At 39.0% G+C, this 20,771-nt stretch overlaps 1 protein-coding gene across 1 annotated transcript in view; it reads left to right on the forward strand.

The window, feature by feature from the left end:
* LOC104400439 (single-minded homolog 2-like) overlaps positions 1 to 12,982 on the forward strand; it is a gene marked incomplete at its 5' end in the record, with an annotated part of 47,367 nt that extends 34,385 nt beyond the window's left edge. Inside the window, 4 exons of the mRNA XM_010021819.1 lie at positions 1,689 to 1,836; positions 3,733 to 3,901; positions 4,980 to 5,388; positions 12,255 to 12,982. Of these exons, the coding sequence (XP_010020121.1) occupies positions 1,689 to 1,836; positions 3,733 to 3,901; positions 4,980 to 5,388; positions 12,255 to 12,982 (1,454 nt within the window). The remainder of the gene's footprint in view (positions 1 to 1,688; positions 1,837 to 3,732; positions 3,902 to 4,979; positions 5,389 to 12,254) is intronic.
* Positions 12,983 to 20,771: the final 7,789 nt, after the last annotated feature.

Consider the following 20,771-nt stretch of genomic DNA (forward strand, 5'->3'; position numbering starts at 1 on the left):
GTCCCAGGAGAAATATAGGTTTATCCATATAATTAGGAAGGAAAGCTGAACACTGTAGTCCTCAGTGGTTTTCACATCTTTTAAAATACTATCTTAACTGGAGAGCTAAACCAGGGATTTAAAAAAAAACAGTGTGAGAAAGTCAAACCTAATCCCAAAGCACATGGAAGAACTTTGTTATAGCGAGAGATCCATTACAACATTACTTTATATTTTGGAAGACTGAGTAGCAAGGCATTTCGAATTCAAGGAAAACCTGACCATTAAACTAGCATGAAGACAGTTCTGAAAATCCTAGACCACACTAAAAAAAAGCATCTGTTAGATGATCTGGGCCAAAATGTAACCATCGGTCTATTCACATTATTCACATTACTGCGGTCTTTGATTACTTTTGAAATTACAACTCCCTACTCCCCCAAGTAACAAATGAACACAAAAAAAAAAGCCAACCTCAGTGATCGATAACCATATAGTTTATTACCAAACAGTAAGTTTTACCCTTACCCCAAAGATTATGCACCCTTTAATTCTCAATTTAATATTCAATGTCCTCCTTGTCAGAAAAATCTTCTATGAATGCTATTTATAAAGGCCATGCATTTTCATTTCAGGTGGTCATTTGCTCTGCTAGAGTTGGCTTAAAGAGAAAGCTGTTGTTTGATTGCCTTATTTTTCGTCTGCTTCTGCACCAAACGTGTACAGTTAGAGAACAAAATTACAGAGGGCTTTGCTACTAAGTTCAGTCTAGTAAAAGCCCTACATTTGCAAGCAGCAATTCCATTTCTCAATAATGTATTTTAAAAAGGAATTGCTGCTATTGATCACTGGTTTTGGATATAGTTTGTGTAGCAAGATCAGCCCCTTATTTCCTACTTTAAAATAAATAACTGATTGTATAAAAGAGTAAGAAGTTGGAGTTTCCTGGGGCACACAAGAGAAGAACACCTTTGAAGGCTGGGCATTATCCGAATCATTAGATAAAGGCCTGGCACTGAACCAGAAATATCTGTGGCTATATTAAATATTTAGACATGCTACACAACCCTTATTATAGCATAGCCTTATGCCAAAACATCTTTGTTCACAGTGAACCCGAATCAGTGTATAGAGGATTAGATTTTCAGTGAAATCTATCAGGTAACTGATTCACCTCTCTGTCCTTATCTTTATTTGTGTGCTTAAGAACCAAATACCATTTTAAATTTACCCTTTTAAATCAAAGCTCAAAATGTAGAGCTTACAGAGGAAAAAGGATCATATCATAAAATACATTGAAAAATACATAATAATCTATCAACCTATGAATGACAAAATATACTGGAAAAATTCAAGCTGGTTGTGTCCACTTGAAAATACTTTTGTTGCCTTAAACTTTTGTTTTTCAGTTGGAAGACTAGAAACAGTAAGTGTTTTTGGAGTCTAAGCGTAAGTGAGCAGGGTGACCTGGAAAAGAAGGAAGACAAACCTTAATAGTTTGCAACATACTATTTGTAAGAAATAACATTATTTTCTGAAAGGGGCAGGATAGATGTCATTGCAGGGGTGCTATTTGAAGTTTGATGGGAGAATAAGGAGTTTTGAGGGAGGAAAAGCAGGGAGAAAAGTCCCTTCCTTGCAAATAAATCTCTCCAGGAAGTGGTCACAGGCCAAGCAATAAGAAATGTTTTTTTGTATTGTATTCACAGTGTTGGTGAAAGGCCAAGTCACAACCAAGTACTACCGACTACTGTCCAAACATGGAGGATGGGTTTGGGTACAGAGCTATGCTACTATAGTGCATAATAGCCGTTCATCACGGCCTCACTGCATAGTGAGTGTCAATTATGTCCTTACGTAAGTCAAAATACTTTGTACCATTACGTGTTATCAGCAATTGATTCATTTTGTGTGTTACCAGTAATTGATTCATTACTAATTAAATCCTTTAAGTTTGCTTTATTTTTGTCTTCCGGTATCATTCTGTGCTTGCATGTTATAGCCACTTTCTTCTTGTCATCTCTTCCCTTTTTTAGTTACATTATGTTAAAAAGAGCTGTTATTCCTGATGATTATCTCATACTCCATACGCTTGAATGTAATCCTACTTGTAGCTGTTTGCATTAGACATGGGCCCCAGTTCTGTAATTGGTGTCAGAACTGTGCTGGGGCTGTCTAGGCACAGTGACAGCTACTGCTACCCAGCAGAGTTTACAGTGTCAGTCTGGGAGACAGAGGTATGTTAGGAAGCATTACTTCTTTCAGGGATAGGCGAATCACTGAGGATTCCCTCACTTGCCTTGGGTTGCACAGATGTTGAGGGTAAAACTACATTCTCAAAGTGGCAAGTAGCGCCCACTGAGCTTGTGAAAGTACAGCTGTTTGGACCTGCAGTTTATGAACTTGCAGTTTCTCGTTCAACTCATGAAGGTGAAGGTGTTACAAAATTCCTATCCTGATATAAATCTGAGAGAAACAGAAATCTATATTGAATGAGAGAGATGAGTAATAGTGAAACAGACTGTGACTGAAGAGACTACTTGGTGGGGGGGATGGAGAAAAACAGGGATAGTGGGCACCCCTTGTGTTGAATAGCATAAAAGAGCAGAGAGCGGTACACTACTTTCTTTTTACTAGACTGGTCCATTTCTTATCTGGCCTGAAAGTAAGATGTGCTTGCATGATGTATGTGGTAGGATCATGTGTGTTTGCATATTACAGTGTCGTCTCTGGCAACCTGACTTTGAGCACTTAACGTGTATGAGTTAAGAACCCATAGGGTGTTTCCTTAAACTCAGTCCTAGACACACTGCCAAATGCTGCCCTCATTTCTGTACAGATGTGAAAGCCAGCAGCATGAGGGGAAGACACAGCCCTGCAACCTGCCTGAGTCCCAAGAACTGGGGCAAGTGATTTGATTAAAAAGGAGGATACTGTGACAGGGATATAATGACATATTCTTGAGTTAAATTTACTTCCAGATTATCCACCATTAAAAATGGATGGAAATGAGCTCTAGATAGAAATTAAGAAAGAAGTAGGGTTTTTCTTCTAGTTATCCTTTCAAAAATGTGCTCCACTGTTGCTACTGACAAAACCAGGGAAGACCATTTAATCATCAGAACAGTATCAAATAATATTCAAAATACAATCCACAGTCTGTTCTTGATTTGGTGTTTAGCATCTTTTGTACAAAAAATCTGCCCTGTCTGTGGGGCAGATAAGACTGAACAGAACAGAGCAGAAATGAAGGTGTAGGAAAACAACATTGCACCCCATGTGGTCTAGTTACAAGCACACCGTGCTGACAGGAGAGGAACATGGCTCCTTTGCCTTTTTCTCAGGGATAACTGTGAGAGCCAGGGCAGAGACCAGTTCCTGATAGTGGAGGAGACAGATGAATTGATCTGTGTCTTTCCATTAGCTGACATGGCTGTGATTCCAAACCGCAGGGTGCCACGGATGGCTGAGAAGTTGGCACAGCTTAGGTTCAGAGAGTGGAGACATTTAGCACAAAGACGTTAACGTGGGTCCCAGCGGAACGCTACTGATTGATAGACTTGTGTGGGGATGGGCCCAGACCATAAGATCCACTGCCTGCTGGTATCCTCAGGCTTTCACTGCTGACTCAGTGAAAAACTTGGAAGAATGAACACGAAAACATTATGAAAGCTAACGTGTATTTTCAAAGGAGTTATTTTGGAATTGTGCTGTATGTTTGAGTACATAATTTATTGGACTGTTCTTTTGCAGAGATATTGAGTATAAGGAACTTCAGTTGTCACTGGACCAGGTTACCATTTCTAAATCACAGTTTTCATGCAGAAACTCAGTATCTACCTCGCAGGAAACAAGGAAAATAGTGAAACCCAAAAGTAATAAAATGAAGGCAAAACTCAGAACAACGCCTTACCCACAACAGGTAACTTTTTCAGCAATATTTGCTTACCAATTCTTGTTGTAGAGTGCTTGAGGCAGGATAGACATCATCCAGAACTGAATTTACTGTATGAAGTGACTATAGTATGCTCTGCCACAGGAACTCCCTTGTAGCCTGTAATGCAAATTAAACCCTTTCATTCTTGGGATGGACAGCACATGTAGTACAAACCAACACTGGCAAGTGATGCAAATACAATAACTTTTGGATATGGAGTATGTAAAGTACTTCAAAACCAATGTGCTTTCTTGGTAAAAAGAAGAAAAATATGTAGTAAGAAATAGCTGTGTTGTGAAACTGTGCTGCTGTAGAATGTGTCCCATTCACTGTTGGTATGCAAGGTTCTTAGTGTCACATAGGTACTAGCAGTTTCCTTATGCTGGAGAACATGTCATAAGAATGAATCCTAGCAAACAGAGCATTGAGTGGGATTTGGAATACCTCTCTGTCACTGGATGAGCTAGGACCACATGTGAAAGGAAACTATGGAAACTAAGGAAACTACTATTACCTTAAACTAGCAGTGAGTGCAGCTAGCACATATACTGCATTCAAAACAGCGAGAGCCCAAAAAGCATTTGGAGCCTGGAGAGGAGGGTGGGAGAAAGTGGGAGGAGAAAATTGTTGTGATAGAAGCTGATCCGAAGGACAGGTTTTGTCTTCCTACCATTCTAAATCTTGACATGCCAACATATGCAAAATCATATTCACGGTCTGCTACTCCATCAATCAGTGATTTCCTGTGCTTTGTGACAAACTTCTATCCGCTGGTATTTACAAATGCCTCCACTTCGTAGCTAAATGTAACTATCAAAATTATCAAATAAACCCTTAAAATTAGGATGCAAAAATAGGGGTTTTTTGTTCCTATGTCAAGTGAAGGTAAAGTTATCATAAAGACAAGGAACTTCAAATGCACTGGTAAGCCAGTCCCTTTAGCCAGTGAGATTGCAGTTCAAAGAAACCCAGCTCTGGCTGCCTGTACGATACATTACACAGTTTCATATTAAAGTTAGTCATTTAACTCTCTTCCCCTCCCTTATTTTCTTCTTCCCCCCAGCAGTACAGCTCATTCCAAACAGACAAACTGGAATGCAGCCAGGTGGGAAACTGGCGATCCAGCCCTGCAGTGAACGCTGCCACCATTCAAGAACAAAACTTCCATTCAGAAAACAGTGAACTTTTATATGCCCCGTCATATAGCTTGCCTTTCTCTTACCATTATGGACACTTCCCTGTAGATTCTCATGTCTTCAGTAGCAAAAAGCAAATGCTGCCTTCAAAGTTTGGGCAGTCTCAAGGAGCACCTTGTGAAGTGGCTCGATTTTTCTTGAGTACGCTGCAGACAAACGGAGAATGCCAGTGGCATTATGCCAACTCCTTCGTACCCAACAGCCAGTCACCATCCAAAAATCTTCCTGATCAGCCAGTGAACATCATCCGACATAATCTTGCACAGAGTTATGAAGGTGGGTGTCACTTTAAAAAAAGAAAAGAAGAAAAGAAAAGCTGTGGGGTGTCGGGCAGAGATCTGTAATTGTAGTTTGAAAGCATTACAAGGTGTTTAGGAAAAGCAGAAAATCAGAGACAGCGAAGTGTAATGATCACTATATTTATAGTATTGACATCCCTTTTCCAGTTACCATCAGCACTTGATTAGGAATATTATCAAGGCATCAGTTGCAAAAATGCAACCACCAGAATCACTTTTCGAACAGGGCAGAAATAACACCTCCTTTGATATCAGCAGAGTTTATCTTTGGGTTTGCACTATCAGAGTTATTTAGTGGAATTGCTCCCTTAAGTCATTGCTGAAGTCAGAAAGAAACAAACGTCCTTCAGATCCTATACGGACTTTAAAATAAATGTGATCTATTTCCATAAAAATTGAAGGTTATCGTTTCTGAGCATGAAGCCATTTTGTATGTCTTTACCTTATAGTTACCACAGTGAATGAGTAAATAAAATGCAGTGTCTTCTGCTTTATTTGAAAATGTCTTTAGTGCTCCTCCCCGACCAACTGCATTATCACTCATGCAGATGGTCAGCTCAAATACTTCAAGGGAAGCACTAAAGACACTGGCTTCTCTGAGGTGACAACCTATGAGAAATGAAATAACCTCACAAAGCTGTAAAGTAACTTAACGTAACCAAGCTCAAGATACACTCTAATCTTTAGATCTCACATATATTATTACATCTATCTGCATACACAACTTTGATTAGTTAAAAAATCATTAATGAAGACTGAGCAGTTGACATACCGTTACAAAGTTAGATGGAAACACTCCTTTCTTCTAGCCTCACTGAGGATGGGGCAGAAGTAGTAGTGGAAATTTAAAATAAAAATGCTAGAAAATACAGGCTCAAGATTCTTGAGTACCAGAAGCAAGCATTTATCCACTTAGGGATGTGACATTAGATATCCTAGATTTAAAGGGAATATCTGCCCATGTTAAAAGCTGAGCTTGCTACATCAGGCAGAAGACAGTATCAGGCATTGAATATGTCTCCCACAGAGTAGCAAATAACTTCTGCCCAGGGTTTTGTCCTTCACAGGACCGTTTGACCTCAGCTAGCTGATTGACCTCACCTCACTGACTGTAGCATTTTATTTTACTGTTCTGTGTTCAGGTTGAAATGAGCAAGACTGAAGCTCTTCTTACAGTCTAGTGCAGGTTAAATGCTTTTCTTGAGCTTATGGTCCTCTAATGTGCTGGCTTTCTTTTGTTGCTGTTATGGACTGGGCGTGAAAAGGAGTAGCTTTAGTCCAAAAATAAGAAATGGTTTTGTCCTTCCTAAAGATGCTGTATCTTTGTGGAAAAGAAGAAAAGGCTACATCTTTTGAGGATATACATAAAGACTGAAATAAATCCTGCAGCTCCCCAGAAATCTGCAGGAACAAAGCTATCCTAGGTGTACAGAAATCAGCCCAGCTTTTCTTCTCTGCTTCCAGACTAGCAGATGCCATGAGATTGACCAAGAAAGTAGATCCGCCCCTTGCTGGTCAGAGGGCGCCATCAGATACACTGAGAATGGATGTGGAAAGAACAGCCTGTTCAGAGAACAGTCTGTAAAATTGGTTGTGGCCATAGTATTTGCCAGAAAAACCCAGCGAGCGTAGTAGCAGACAAGCAATTTACTGTCGGTTGGTTGATATGGGCAGATAACTCCTAGCAAACATAAAGCCAGAAGGATTCCACAGGAATACTGTTAAATATGTTAGGGTAAAAAAAATCCCAACAAAAAACTGCAAGCAACTGATATTTTTCAATTTCCTCATGAACAGGAAAATGCAGCTGTGATGCCAGTGGTTCTTACTTCTGGTTCTACTTCTACACAGATTTTGTTGCTTTAGTTGGAATATGTGGGTTCTCTTTTCAGTATGGATGTATTATTTTAATGGATGTTTACCTATTGGACATTTGATACAAAATCACTTGTTACAATTAATTATCTGTAAAAGCAATTAAAATGTACTGTTGTGGAAGGGAAAAAGAATATGGTCAAACTCAGGCCTGGTCAGAGGTCATTGCTTGAGTTCACACAATGTTACAAGTGGGGAAAGAAAAATGGAGCCTCCACTGCAAAGAGGATTTATACATAATTGTTCCAGTTTGTTTCCTTCTGAGGTAGAACTAGCCCTGTTGTACTGAGGCTGAGGCTGGTGGCAGGGAGAAATCTGAACCTTTGGAAGTGACTTTTTGCTTTGAATTGAAAGGGGCATCTGATCTTCCTTACATTGTCAACTGCTGCTTTTTCCAGTGGTTCACTGAAAAACTGACAGCCAGTAAGCTTCAAAGCAGTGTGGATCTGCTTAGCATCATTATCTTCAATCCAAAGGCAATGCCAAATATGACATCTGGCAACCGGATTGGATGCAAGGGCTATTCCACATCACATCCATAGAAGCATCTGCCAAAAATGCCGTAGGCCAGAGACATTTTTCTCTATGGAAAATAGCTTCTTTTGGAGAGATCAGAGATTTTAAGATGATCATGCCAAGCCATCAAAGCTCTGGAAAAGCACGCAGCAGATAAAACTGCCTGCAAATCAGATGCTGCTGCCTCAGAGTCTGGTTTTGAAGCTTCTTCCACTTCTTTCCAGCTGGCCTAGTCATCAGAAAAGAAACACACTTCAGAGAAGGCAACCATATTCTTAGCCAGGGAAGTTTCCTTTGTACACTTGAATGGATACATTACTACAGTACCCACTTCTCATCAAGTTATGCTGTAGGCCAGCCTGTACTATCTGTGTGAAGCTTGGTGCCGCTAATTATGGCAAAATTCAGGAAATTATGAAGAATACTAAGAAAATCTGTGAAAAAGCCCTGGTCTATCTTCCTCCCCCAAACCAAGTCCCCAGGTTCAGCCAGTGACTACTGGAAGAAATACATGACATCTTCTCTGAAAACTGTACTCTGCTAGAGACAAAGAAGTCTTGAAGGTCATGTTGCCTTACTATTGCTCTTGGAGGGAGAATAATGGGGAACATAATAATTATACCATCAGCCTGTCAGACCAGGACAAAGCACAGATACTGAGCTAATCTAAAAAACGTTTTATTCATGGGGATGGACAGTATCGAGACCTGTTGTATCTTTGCCTTGTTTAACACGGAGGAGTATCTACATGCCTTTGTGACACAGAAGTCCATGACCTGAGCAGTACAGCTGTTCTGCTCATTGGTCCTCAGCAAAACTCAGAGTGACTGGGTAATTGCTACTCTTCTCTGAAGGCCCTTTCATACAAAGGATTAGGAAACAGGCTACATGTCAGTATTCAAGTGTTGGCATATTGTCCTTTCAAAACATACAGTAACTATCAGGAGATAAACTCTTCTGTGGTAAGCATAGATCAGAAAGCCCAAGAAAAAAAATATGTGAGACAAAGCATGCATGAAGAAGGCTTCAGCCGTATCCTAAAAAAAGGTATGGTTTTTCACAGCCAGGATGCAGAAGTCAGCTGATAAGGGCTGCACAACTGTTGCATGACAATCAGTGCTGAGTGCCAGTCTTCCTTTGCTTTAACCTGGTTCCAAGATGTCTTTCTTTCATTTGTACTTAAATATGGGCAATAAGAGAACAAGGAGCAGCTCTGCCTATTAATATCTTGGTACGGAAAGGCAAGTCTGTGAATGAAACATTTTTTCTGCAAGCTTCTTTCCCCACTGAGCACCGTCTGATCTTTGACTGCACTATTTAAAGGTGAGGAGGGAATGCTTCTCGCTGCACACTGTGGTTGACAGGGGAAAGATCACTCTAGGATGCTGTAACAATGAATAGACATGTTTTAGACAAACACCAATACCTGCTAGAGTAGCCTTTCTGTTCCCACTTAGATGATTGGATGCTGAAATCTAAGCAGGCTGCCAGGTGATGGGGCTCTTATCTCCAGGTTTTCCCTCAACTTGCCCAAGCTGCACCCTGTGTGCCAAGCAGGAAAGCAGAGCTACTTGGCAAGAATTTACAAAGACATGATGCCTGAAGGACTGAGTTTGCAGTTGCAGTTGCAGGCTGCTCTGAATGAAGTGTAAATAAGTATAAAAGGCCTTCTAGAAAGCTGCTATTGCTCTGGTATGATATATAAATGTAGATGTACAGTGTATCTACCTCACTTGGTGTGGCTGACTTGCTCTGGCAGAAGAGTGGTCCAAAAAGCAACCCAAATTAGTGCATTGTCTTCAAGGATTGTAAAGCGTTTCCAAGTGCTGGAGAAGTGCAGAATGCATGGGATCCCCATGCACCTGCTGAGGCAGGTACTCTGGCAACTGCCCACATGCCAGATGGATGGAAGCAATCCTGGAGTGCTGCCCTTCTCCAGCAATACAGAGAGCTGACCAGCTCTCTATTAACTTCTGTATGAAAAGCTCTCCAGGAGGAGTCTGTTACAGGGCATCCTTTGGTTTTTGTCTGCAAAGAAAGAGAAAAGCAGATTTGAGTTTAGCTCCAGCAACTGTTCTGATTGTGAGTGGACAGAAGTGACTATGCTGGGTTGCACTCCAGACACAACTTGCTTAACTGTCTGGTCTCACTCCACTAATGTGCTGACAACCTTAATGGAAGCCTGCAAACAATTAACCAGACGCTTACCTTCTTCCTGAACAGAAGAGATGAAAACCAGGTTTGAGAAACAGGATAGAACAAAATAGATAATATCCTGTAAATCTCCCAAGTATGCAAATTACTTCTTGGTACCAAGAAGGCAGACAACAGCCCAGCAGAATTTGAGATTACAAAAATGAAGATAACAAGACAGGGACCAACTGGTTGCTGTGATACTTCAGCTTCTTACAAGTCTGGGCTCTAAAAATGGAAAAGGAGACTCCTCTGTTCAGAGGTTAGAGAAGGGCCGTAAAGCAACAGTTACTGCAGTAAGAGAACAAACCCATCACTCCTGTGGATGTTTCAAGTGGGAAAAACACTAAAATCAGTATACCAGGTCAGTTAAGCCATATTAGTTATATGGCACTAGCTCTCAGCATGCATACTTATTTCATAGTAAAAATGCCAAACGCAGAGTTAAAATTATAGCAGTGTAATTACACTGGTAAAATTTCCAAGCTACACTCAAGTATGTGGCTGAACCCCTGTTTTGATTTGTGATCTACGAGAGCCATTTTTCAGCAGGTGATGAGAATTCAGTTTACTTAGGCCTGCATGTATTTCTTGGTACAAAATGCATACATGGAAATTAGAAAGAATAACTTGAAAGGTTGTTGTTTCTAGGAGGGTGGTGGGTTGATCAAGAAGAAATTGGATCCAGATTCCTGTTTAAATTCTGGTGTTAATTATGTGGTGTGACTCCCTCTGAAATTAATGAAGCTCTGCATATAAAAAAAGGTACAATTGAGCTATTTCTGCTTCCTCTGTTGTACATGAAGGCTTTGCCAGTCTAGTATAGCACAGGGAATATTTAATTATTAGCAGGTACACTTACATCAGCAACCACTACAGGGGAACTTCAAAACTTTTAAAATGTTGAATAAATTTTTTAGAAAAACAGAAAATCCCTTTTACAAAAGGTACTTCAATGTAGTACCTTTTTGTAATACCTTTTCTTTCACTGTAGAAAGAAAAGGGCTGTTAGTGAGTGTAGCACAGAATAGAGTTTAGGTTTAATGTGAGAAATTTGCTAAGTGCCTTATTTAACCTTTAACATATAACTTTCAAATATGCCTTGCAGGAGCAGTATAACTGCCAAACTGTTCAGATGAGACAGTGCACAAAAATGAGTGCTCACCTAATTTTAGCCATATCGTACAGGATTAAACCAGTGGCTTTCTTTCTTGCCATTTGTAGAAAGGAGTGTACAAAAAGAAAAAGCTGGGTAAGCCAAGCTGAAAATGATAAAACCAATTCAAATTGTTTCAAGAGTTCAGCTAATGCAGAAGCATGAGAGAAAACTAAGATTACTCAGTAGATTTTAGAGGAAAAGCCTGAACAGAAATCCTTGATTCACACTCTCTTGAAAATTCACGAATCTAGCTTCTGATTTTCCATGCATACGCAGGTCAGTACTCCCACATTCACACAGACATTCTCAGTGTATGTTGCAAATTAAATTTATATTACACATATAGCTTTATTGCATGATAGTTCCTTAAAAGGAGAGATACAGCATTACTCGAGAAGTATTTGTGTTGCTTTTCAATAGATGTTTTTAATGCCTGATGATAGTTTTTCAAAGGGAAAAAACAAAGGCTTTTTAACTCTAGATATTACGCATATCACATACACGTCATGAATTAGACACTGACACATCAGCACTTAGCACTGCACACTCTCTTCTTTCCTTACAAGGAAAGGATCCGGTATACTTCCAAAGTGACAGGAAGAATAAATTCTGGTTTACTCCAACCATCAAATCATCGACATGTAATTAATGCTACCCATCTTTTGGTAAATCATTCGATAAATCTCTGAGAAAAGCTTACTTAAGGTCAAGGTTTTTGATAGCAGGTGACATTTCCAAATACTTGTTTTATTTTCCTGATTAACTATGCTAATAATGATAGTTATTTATAATTATTCAGTCAAATAAACAAATGGGCACGTCACATGGAAAACCTTTTTGGAATTGATCAGCACTGTTGGCCTTTCTGAATGGGTTGGGTTTTGGGTTTTGGTTCTGGGTTTTTTTCAACTTTTCAGCACTGTCTTAAAGAGACTCACCCAAAGCCACTGAAGCAAATGGGAATGTCTCTGTCATCTTCCCTGGGGCTTGGAACTGGCCCAAACCAAATGAGTATTACAGTTCAGTCATAAAAAGTGTTAGAGTCTAACTAGTATATGAGCTTATTGTCAGTAATTAACTTATTTTCTCTTTCCTGCAAGTGCCCATATCAAACAGAAGATACAGCCAAGAAGCTCTATCCGACAACTTTACAAGCTGCGCAGCACCCATGCCAGGCAGCAGATACAAAGAAGAGATTTATGATTCTGGCATCATGAAACCCAACAAAATAGACACCAGGATCCAGCCACCTCACCACCTCATCAAAGAAGAAAACAAATTAGCTTTTAACAGAGACCTGCAAGAAAAAATGAGCATTAATGAAAGTTCTTTTTCAAACGCAATAGCCAACTCCTTGCTGCCAAAATCGGAATGTTTCCAGTCTAAAGCTATAGGACAATTAAGTCATCTCCTGCCAATGCCCTCAGTTTATGAGCAAACAAGAAGGATTTGTATGAAAGAACCCAAGTATGGGCACATTAGTCACCATGCTACAAATCTAGATGAACTGGACAATGATGAGAGAATGACTGTAAAGCTTGATCATGACTCTGAAAGTGAACGTGTGATGGATGTGAGACCCTCTGGACAAGTTCCATTTGTGCTTCTAAATTATCACCATGTTTTAGCAAAACATGGTACGTTTCAAACTTCATCATGTACAGCAACAGGACACGTAGGAGAAAATTATGGATACAATTCCGAGGAAGTAAATACATTTATTTACAAAAACCAAAGCCCCTCATCAGCTTCTTCTCCAGAAACCCACAAGGAATCTGCACTACCCCATTATATTGGAACTTCTGTAATAATAGCCAATGGAAGGTGACGGTAATAGAGGAGTATTTACATTTTATTAAGAAGCCAAAGTGTAATGATTTGCAAAAAGCATGAGAAAACATGGTTACATTTACTGAGCATAGCTGAAAGTCAGTGAGGGACAGACTCGTGTGCTCCTGGCCAGCCACAGTGTAACAGTACCTTCAAGGACAGGAAAAAAACCCTACATCTAGCTTCCATGCTTCGTTGTCACCGGTTAAGCTCTGGTGCCAGTGAGAAGACATGTTACAGATCTTATTTTTGTTATTTTATAGTGTGCAACAAAATTAAATGATAGGTGTTATATGCAGAGATTTATATGAAGAACATTCTTTTCCTTAACCCCTCCTTCTCAAAATACATTCAAGATTTTTTTATCATTGTCATAAGCTTTACACTCTAGTTCAGGTACTTTTGACAAACGGTGTGAAACCTTACATCAACTCTTCACGCATGTGCTAAACACCCTGACAAACAAACTTTGTTCAAAGAGTGGTGATTTTTAGTCTCTGTATTGCAGCTGTACTAACTAAATAGAACTCAGTTTGGAGAAAGTTTATTTATTAATTATCCAAAAGTTTTTAAACTAAGTAAATGAAATCTGAAATTGATTTATTTAACATAGATTTCACCAATCTCAGACTGTTACCACCACCATTTACCTTGACAAGGAACGATATGACAAACTAATGCCTACGAAGATACCTATTAAAGGGTTACAGGTCTTGTTATGGCAAATTGGGACAAATCATGTAGCAAGAGCTAATCATTATTCCCCATAAAATGTAATAAGAGAAAGAAATTCCAAAACATGTGTTTCACTGAGTGTTCTGGGAGAAAGCTGTGCAGATTTTCAAACCAGGTAGTCAAAAATACATCTTGATAATAGCACCAGAAATGTTTTCTTTATAGTCAAGGGAATAATGAACATTTATGCTTTATTTTAAACTTACCAGTAGAGTAGACTTCTGAAGTTTGCAAGGTTTGGCTTTTAACACACTGAGCTTCCTTAAGCATAAATCTCATTGTCAGCACAAAGGTGAGATTAATATTTGACTGATTCGTGCACTTCACAAATAATTCCAGCGGACAGTCCAAATTTGGAAGATCGAAAGTCATTGCACAGCCACAATACCCCAAGCTGAGCTTGAAGCAAAGCAGGGCTGGAGCACACCGGGGTTTGGGACTGAGCACTCTGCACATGTCTCTGTTTGTGCTCGTAAACTGTAGCGACAGAGAAGCATATAGCACACATCGACATTTTGTCCAGCCTGTTAGAAATAGATTCCCTCTTTTCCTACTTCTTTGTAAAATTTACAAGTGACATATGGATCCATATCTCCATAGACAGCCCACTTTGTTTTTCAGACACTTCCCCAGACATTGTGTGCTCTTGATATGACATCAACTCCCTATATCAGGCTGTAAATACCAACAAAAAAGGTTGTTGTAGATGCAGGTCAGCTATACTTAGCTGTTTCTTGGCCCAATTCAAGGCTAATTTACGCTTTTAAATCTTTCTCTCTTTTATCAGACTCTCTCTAAAGAGACTTCAACTGAGGAAAACGCTTACCTGGCTAGTGCAATATGGAGAAACATTTGCTCATGGATTGCACCTTGTCAGATAATAATGTAATGAAAAACACATCTCTAAATATCACGGTCTCCCTCTTTTATATGTAGCAATAATATTCAGTCACCTCTGTCTATGTATGAATATTTATTGCTATGAGTATACAAAAATACTTTAAAGACATGTTTGAAATTACCACTTTCAGTATTAGTATTGCTTCCTATTAAAAGGTTAACAGAGAAGGCTTTATTATCAAGTTCAGTTGGTGTTCATTGGAAACTCACAGCTGTCTGAATTTTTCATGTGCTGAAGAAACACGAAAAATATCTTGTGCGAAAAATATAACAAAAATACCTCATCAGCCATTATCAGAATAGAACCAAAGCAGTGCATTCACTCAGTGTAACTGAGCATTCCTTGGTTCATCTAACACTAAAGAAGTCAGCAAGTCTACAGAAATGTTACGGGTGAATAACAGAAATGTTATGAGTGAATACTATTGTCAGTCTGACTTCATACATTGAAGCAATGAGCCATAGGTTGGTTTTTACCATGGCTTTGGCTCATAGCCTTCCCAGCCAGGGCCACTAATGAATGGACCCAACTCCTTAGAAGATACAATTATGCTAAGACCTGTATGTTAATTTTGCTAAATGAAAACCATGCCCTATAAAGGAGTAACTGACATTGTTTGCATCATTAAAAAGAAACCTGATGCACAGCTCTCATGCTACACTTTTCTCTGTACCTCATTAGTGGCATTGCTGCACATAGAGTCAATCGTCTTTTTTTCTGTTCTTGCAAGTACTTCTCACTATAAAAACATGTTTTCAGGAAGGCACAAATTAGGCTTCGGTTAAAAAAATGCCATTGATATTTTTCAGTAAAATACCACAAAATATTTTTCCAGCGTCTACCTTGTTATTCACACTTCCAGGCTTTATTCAATGAGCCTGAGCAGAGGAGGTGTTCCATCATTCTCCCACAGATGTTTTATGGCATGGGATATTCAGGTACATGAACTTTCCCTATTGGGCAATAATGAAGCAATTACACATTCACATATGATAATACAGGGTAGGGTTTAGAAAAGACCTGCGATTAAAAAAGCAAATGAAATGTGTGAAACATTTTTCCTGCCACTCCAGAACAGAAACAGTAATTGCATGTTCACATCTGTAATGTGAATAAAATATATTAAGAGAAAAAAGATGACTTTTAGTCAGTTAAATTACAGATGTTCATAGCAGACTTGTAGGGCAGAATGCTGCACAGCTAGTAACAATGGCAATGTTTTTAATAATTGGAAAAAATTATGTCATGGAAGTGGAGTGTGAATTCGAATATATTATGAAAAATAACCTCATTTCTCTCTATTGCACTCATCCGAGCCACTACAGACACCTCTGTCCTGTGACTTGATAGGATTTTAACTCTTTGGGGAGTTCAGATTGAGCAAGTAAACGATAGGGAGAAAAAGAGAGAGTGAAAGATGGGATATTTTATCAAAATGTAAAGTTGGAAACATTAATCCCATGCTGAGGTTTCAAAGTTTTTATCTTATTAATAGAAACACCAGAGTGTAAATAATGTGATAAGGAAACAGACTTCTCTCCAGGTCATGGTAGCCCTGTAATCTGAAAAAGGATATTAAAGGAATTTAATGAAATGAAGCACAGCGGACAGCAGATGTAGAATAGGAGAAGGTATCACTGCGAGAAAGTACCAATGAATGGGAAACCTGCTAGAACACCAGTGTTTCTCTAAACACCACAAAACAGGACACCAAGTATATTTTTCAACCTTTCAATCATACAACACATAGAAAATGTTAAAATGTTATTATTCCATTTTTTTCTGAACATTAGATTTTGCTTTTTTTATATGATGCAGATAAAAGCTATTTGGCAAATGTAGGTGAAAAAGCACGCAAACCAAACAACCTATTAATGCTCAGAATTATATATGTATTCCCTAAAAATGTAAAGCAATTTTGCTTATTTATTATGTAAAACAAAACTGTTAAAATGTTAATAAAATCCTGTAGCCAAAGGACAAGTGAGTTGGGATTTCTTTGTTACTACAAAACACAGGGTTGCACATAATGTTGCATATATGAAAATTTATTTGAATTGCAATGCGTACTGTATTTAACAGTTATTGTACTATAAAATAGAAGGATTTTTTTTTACTTCTTGCATTTTAGCCACATTGTATTTTAAAGGCAGACTCTTGGAGAACTGAAAACATCACAGAATCACTAATGCGATGTGCTAATGCAAGAGGCTCAAACACATCAGTTCATGATTCTTCCCTGCAGTTCTTTTCTCACAGTTGTATGTTACAAGCCCACAGCCCACCACCATTTCTTGACCTCTCTTCTTTCCTCAGTCCAGATTTAATTTCTTTGGTGTCTGTTCAGTGCAGTGCATTGTGGCAGTAACTTGTGCATGCAAATGCTTTTATCAAACCAGTGACCCCCAGGTATCAGCTCTTTGCAGCACAAATCTTTTTCGTGACAGATATTAAAAAGAGCTTCAATTTTTTTGTATATACACCTACTGCATATTCCAAAGTAGTTCCAAAGAGCAATTTTTTAGACTGCTGATGACTTGCAGCTGAAGCAGAAAAAGAAATTAAAACCCCCTGTTGTACAGTGAAGCAGCAGCACAAAGAATTAAATGATGTAATATTATTTTGAGGTAATAGCCCTTGATTTGTTGGATATATTTAAAAAAACACTCTGAAGTCTTATAAAAGCTTTTACTAGAAGTGAGATGTACAGCTCGAACTCTCAAATGTGAAGTACATTATTACTTTTTCGAATCTTTGGAAACAGTATTGGCGCTGATGGGACACAACCTGCTTACTCTTCTTTCTGAACACAGATACATGCCAACACACCCAGCCTGCTCTGCAGAAGTTTTCCTATCAATAAGCAACCCTTACAAATATTTTCACAATGTGTAATGAGAAATGTTAAAGCAGAGTCCAGGAGGAAAAAAATGAAGTCACAAAAATACAGACATCATAATAAAGGGTTTTTGAAAGCACTTCATCAAGAAAATAGTTTAAGATATGACATCATCTCACAACAAAAGACGTGTTTTACTAATCTAGACAGTTGAATGAAATTAAATATTTTCAGTGCATCACTCTGGATCTGGAGTTGTCTGGTTCTCTCCATACTGATGTCCAGAGGTGCCCTATGCCACATTTGTCTGCCATACATAAAGAACAACAGTATCAATTATTCTCATACAAAAATGTTATGGCTTTCTGGGTCTGCCAAGTTTGGCAAACCAAGAGTAAGACGACTGGCTGTGCTCCCCATCTACCTTACAGTGAGCGTGGTACAGGGAGGTTCTCTGGCTGTCTCCACAGGAACAGCTGCCACTCATCAGGACCCTTGACAGCAGCTCACTACACAATGAGAATTGTCTTTGTGAAGTTCTTTGGTTCTTCCAAAGGAAAGGTCAGGTATGTAGCAAACGCTTTGTCCAACCCAAGGGTGTTTCATTGGGACAACAGGTAGTTTTATACACATAAAGCAGAAACGTTCCCACAGCAGCCAACTATCCTTCGAAGCATAGTTGCTTGGCTAGTTCTCATTTGCAGAAAGGAAGTTTAATATCAACTTTATTTCCAATGCAAAATTTTCTGGAATAATATTACAACTCACAGTGAGAATAGAACAAGCTTTTCATTAAGAAGGCTATGAAGAAATAGAAAAGGAACATTAGCATCCAGGAAATACTGCAACGTTTTACTATTAAGAATCCATCTGCCTGCTGCTCAGACACTGTGGTGGTGCAACTGATGAAGGTTTGAAGGTCTGTCCTACCGTTCAGACAGGAACATGTTTTACCGTTCTTCCCCATCATTCTTTTACAGTACTTGTCCCTCACAAAGGGAAAGCATGTTTTTAGGGAATAATTAAAGTCAAAACCTGATGTATGACCTGGTTATTTAAAGAAATTTCTACAGGCACTCATCAGTCTACCTGGAACACGAGCAAACTCAAAGGTGCTTCCTGCAGGCACACCCTACAGTACTGAAACACAGACACTGTTTTGCTACACATATCGGATTGAGGTACAGATCTAAAGTTTTGTAAAGCTCTGTGGTTGGCAAAACAGTACCAGGGCTATGCTTTCCACAGCAACCTGCAGCTGCACATTGCTTACATACTGCTTGAAAGAAAAGTAGAAAAGAAGTGAAGATGTACAAGGAAGGTGCAAGTGTGCACACACACCCACACACCATTTTTTCTATATGTATATATAAATGATTTCTTCATTTTATTTAAACTTCATTAATCAAACTCAACTTTCATTGTATTACATTACGCATCAGTATTCGATTCTGAAATAAAGGTAGTTGCCAAAAATTAACAGCCCAAAGCAGTTTTGAAAGCATCTGGTGGGAAAACCTGAAAACTGGTGTTCATGTGTATCATTTCAACTATGCCCATTAACAGCTGTCTGCACTCCACTGTCCAGTTCTATGAAATATTGGTCTGCTGTCTCATATGATACAGATCACGAAGGGAAACAAAACAGCAGGGTATGGACAACCCGGCATACTGACAAATCTGCTGTGATATGGAGAATAAAATCCTAAATGTAATAGGGACAACTTAATTTCCAACACTTGCTGCCAAACCACCTAAGCCCTAATATGTGAGGATTTCTCTAAATTACCATTACAGACTAGTTTTCTTGTTTTACAACTTCTTGACTTTGTAACTGAAACAATCTACTAGCGTGTTCAGATTGTTTATGAGGTGAACTTTAACCTAAAAACCCCATTTCTGGCTAGCAGACAGAAGCCCTTTGTGGAAACCAATTTGGCTGATCCACCTTCAGTAGGGACAAGGTAACGTAATAAGCAGTGCTGCCTACTTGAGGAAATGAAGCTGGCCACATCACACCTATGACAAACTTTTCATTTGCAGAGAGCTGTTTGAAGTGCTGTGGTGGCCAAGCCTCCTGGGGCAAATTCGCCTTGCCCGAGAGAAAAACCCGACAAGCTGCCATCATGCGGAAGCTCCCCCATGCCTGCTTCACGATGCCTTCCAGTCATGACCAAGCTGTTAGACCTAACCTGCAACTGTGCAGCCAGCCCCCAAAGCAAGCTGCTTTCAGGTCAGCAGGTGTTAAACCTCTTTCTTTTAATGATTAGCAGCAAAACCAGATGCTCTGCCTTGGGAAAGAGGGTGACAAAAGAAACAATGGAAGATAATTGGACCCAGATTAACTGCAGGTTTTCTCTTTATCTCTACTGTAGTAGTTTTTTATGGCAAGCATTTTAAGAGCTGGGTATTTTATTTTATTTATTAGCTTAACTTCATTGCTATTAGGATAGAATCATTATTAAATTCTAAACTACTGAATAGAACTTCCCCCTCCTGACATGGGATTCTACAATAACCTGGATAGGAAGGTTGCAGCTAGGTGATACAATACTCCAGTGGGCTATTCTTAAGGGGGCTAAGGCCTCTTGGAAGACTATGATTCAAAGGACATATGAGATGATCTATTTAAATCAAATTGACTAAGAAGAGCAACATACACAATTTGGATAACCAACCACAGATCTTAAGTGCTGATGGAAAACTCTCCAAAAACTCAAGGCAGCCATGAGAGAGTTGCAGACCTGAGACCAAAGCACTGGATGGCAAAATGCTGTGCAGGCCCGCATAGAGAAGAACCAAATCATCAAGACTTTACACTTAGACCTGAAGTTAAACACAGTGGTAATCCCGGTAATTCAGAAATATACGATGAGCTCTCCTAGCTCTTTCCACAGCAGAAAATGCAGAAACCAGAATTTAGTTTAAAAAACATAGTAAAAATGTAAAGATTGTATTGTGCTAAAGTACAATAAAATCACAGAAACAAAAAGAAAATAGTTAGCCACTTCAGTTTCTCAAATACAGAGTGCAAATGAAGAGAAAGTTCTGAGGCTCCTTTTAAAGAATAGATGCTTACAAAGAATGGCAACATTGATGTGTTTTAAAGTTAATACAAAAGAATAAAGGCCTTCAGCAATGAGATAATTACCTCTTCTTAACAGTTGAAGTTATCCATGTCAAAGAACAAAGATATCAGAAAATCAGAAGGAAAAACCCCCAAGCTATCAATTACCCTTCCCACCTTTAGGTTTAGCTGCTTGGTGCCAAATACTTAAGAGCCTCCCTTTGCACTGGGAGCTCAGAGGACTA

This window comes from Nestor notabilis, unplaced genomic scaffold (genome assembly GCF_000696875.1).
Source record: "Nestor notabilis isolate BGI_N333 unplaced genomic scaffold, ASM69687v1 scaffold9199, whole genome shotgun sequence".
NCBI lineage: Eukaryota > Metazoa > Chordata > Aves > Psittaciformes > Psittacidae > Nestor > Nestor notabilis.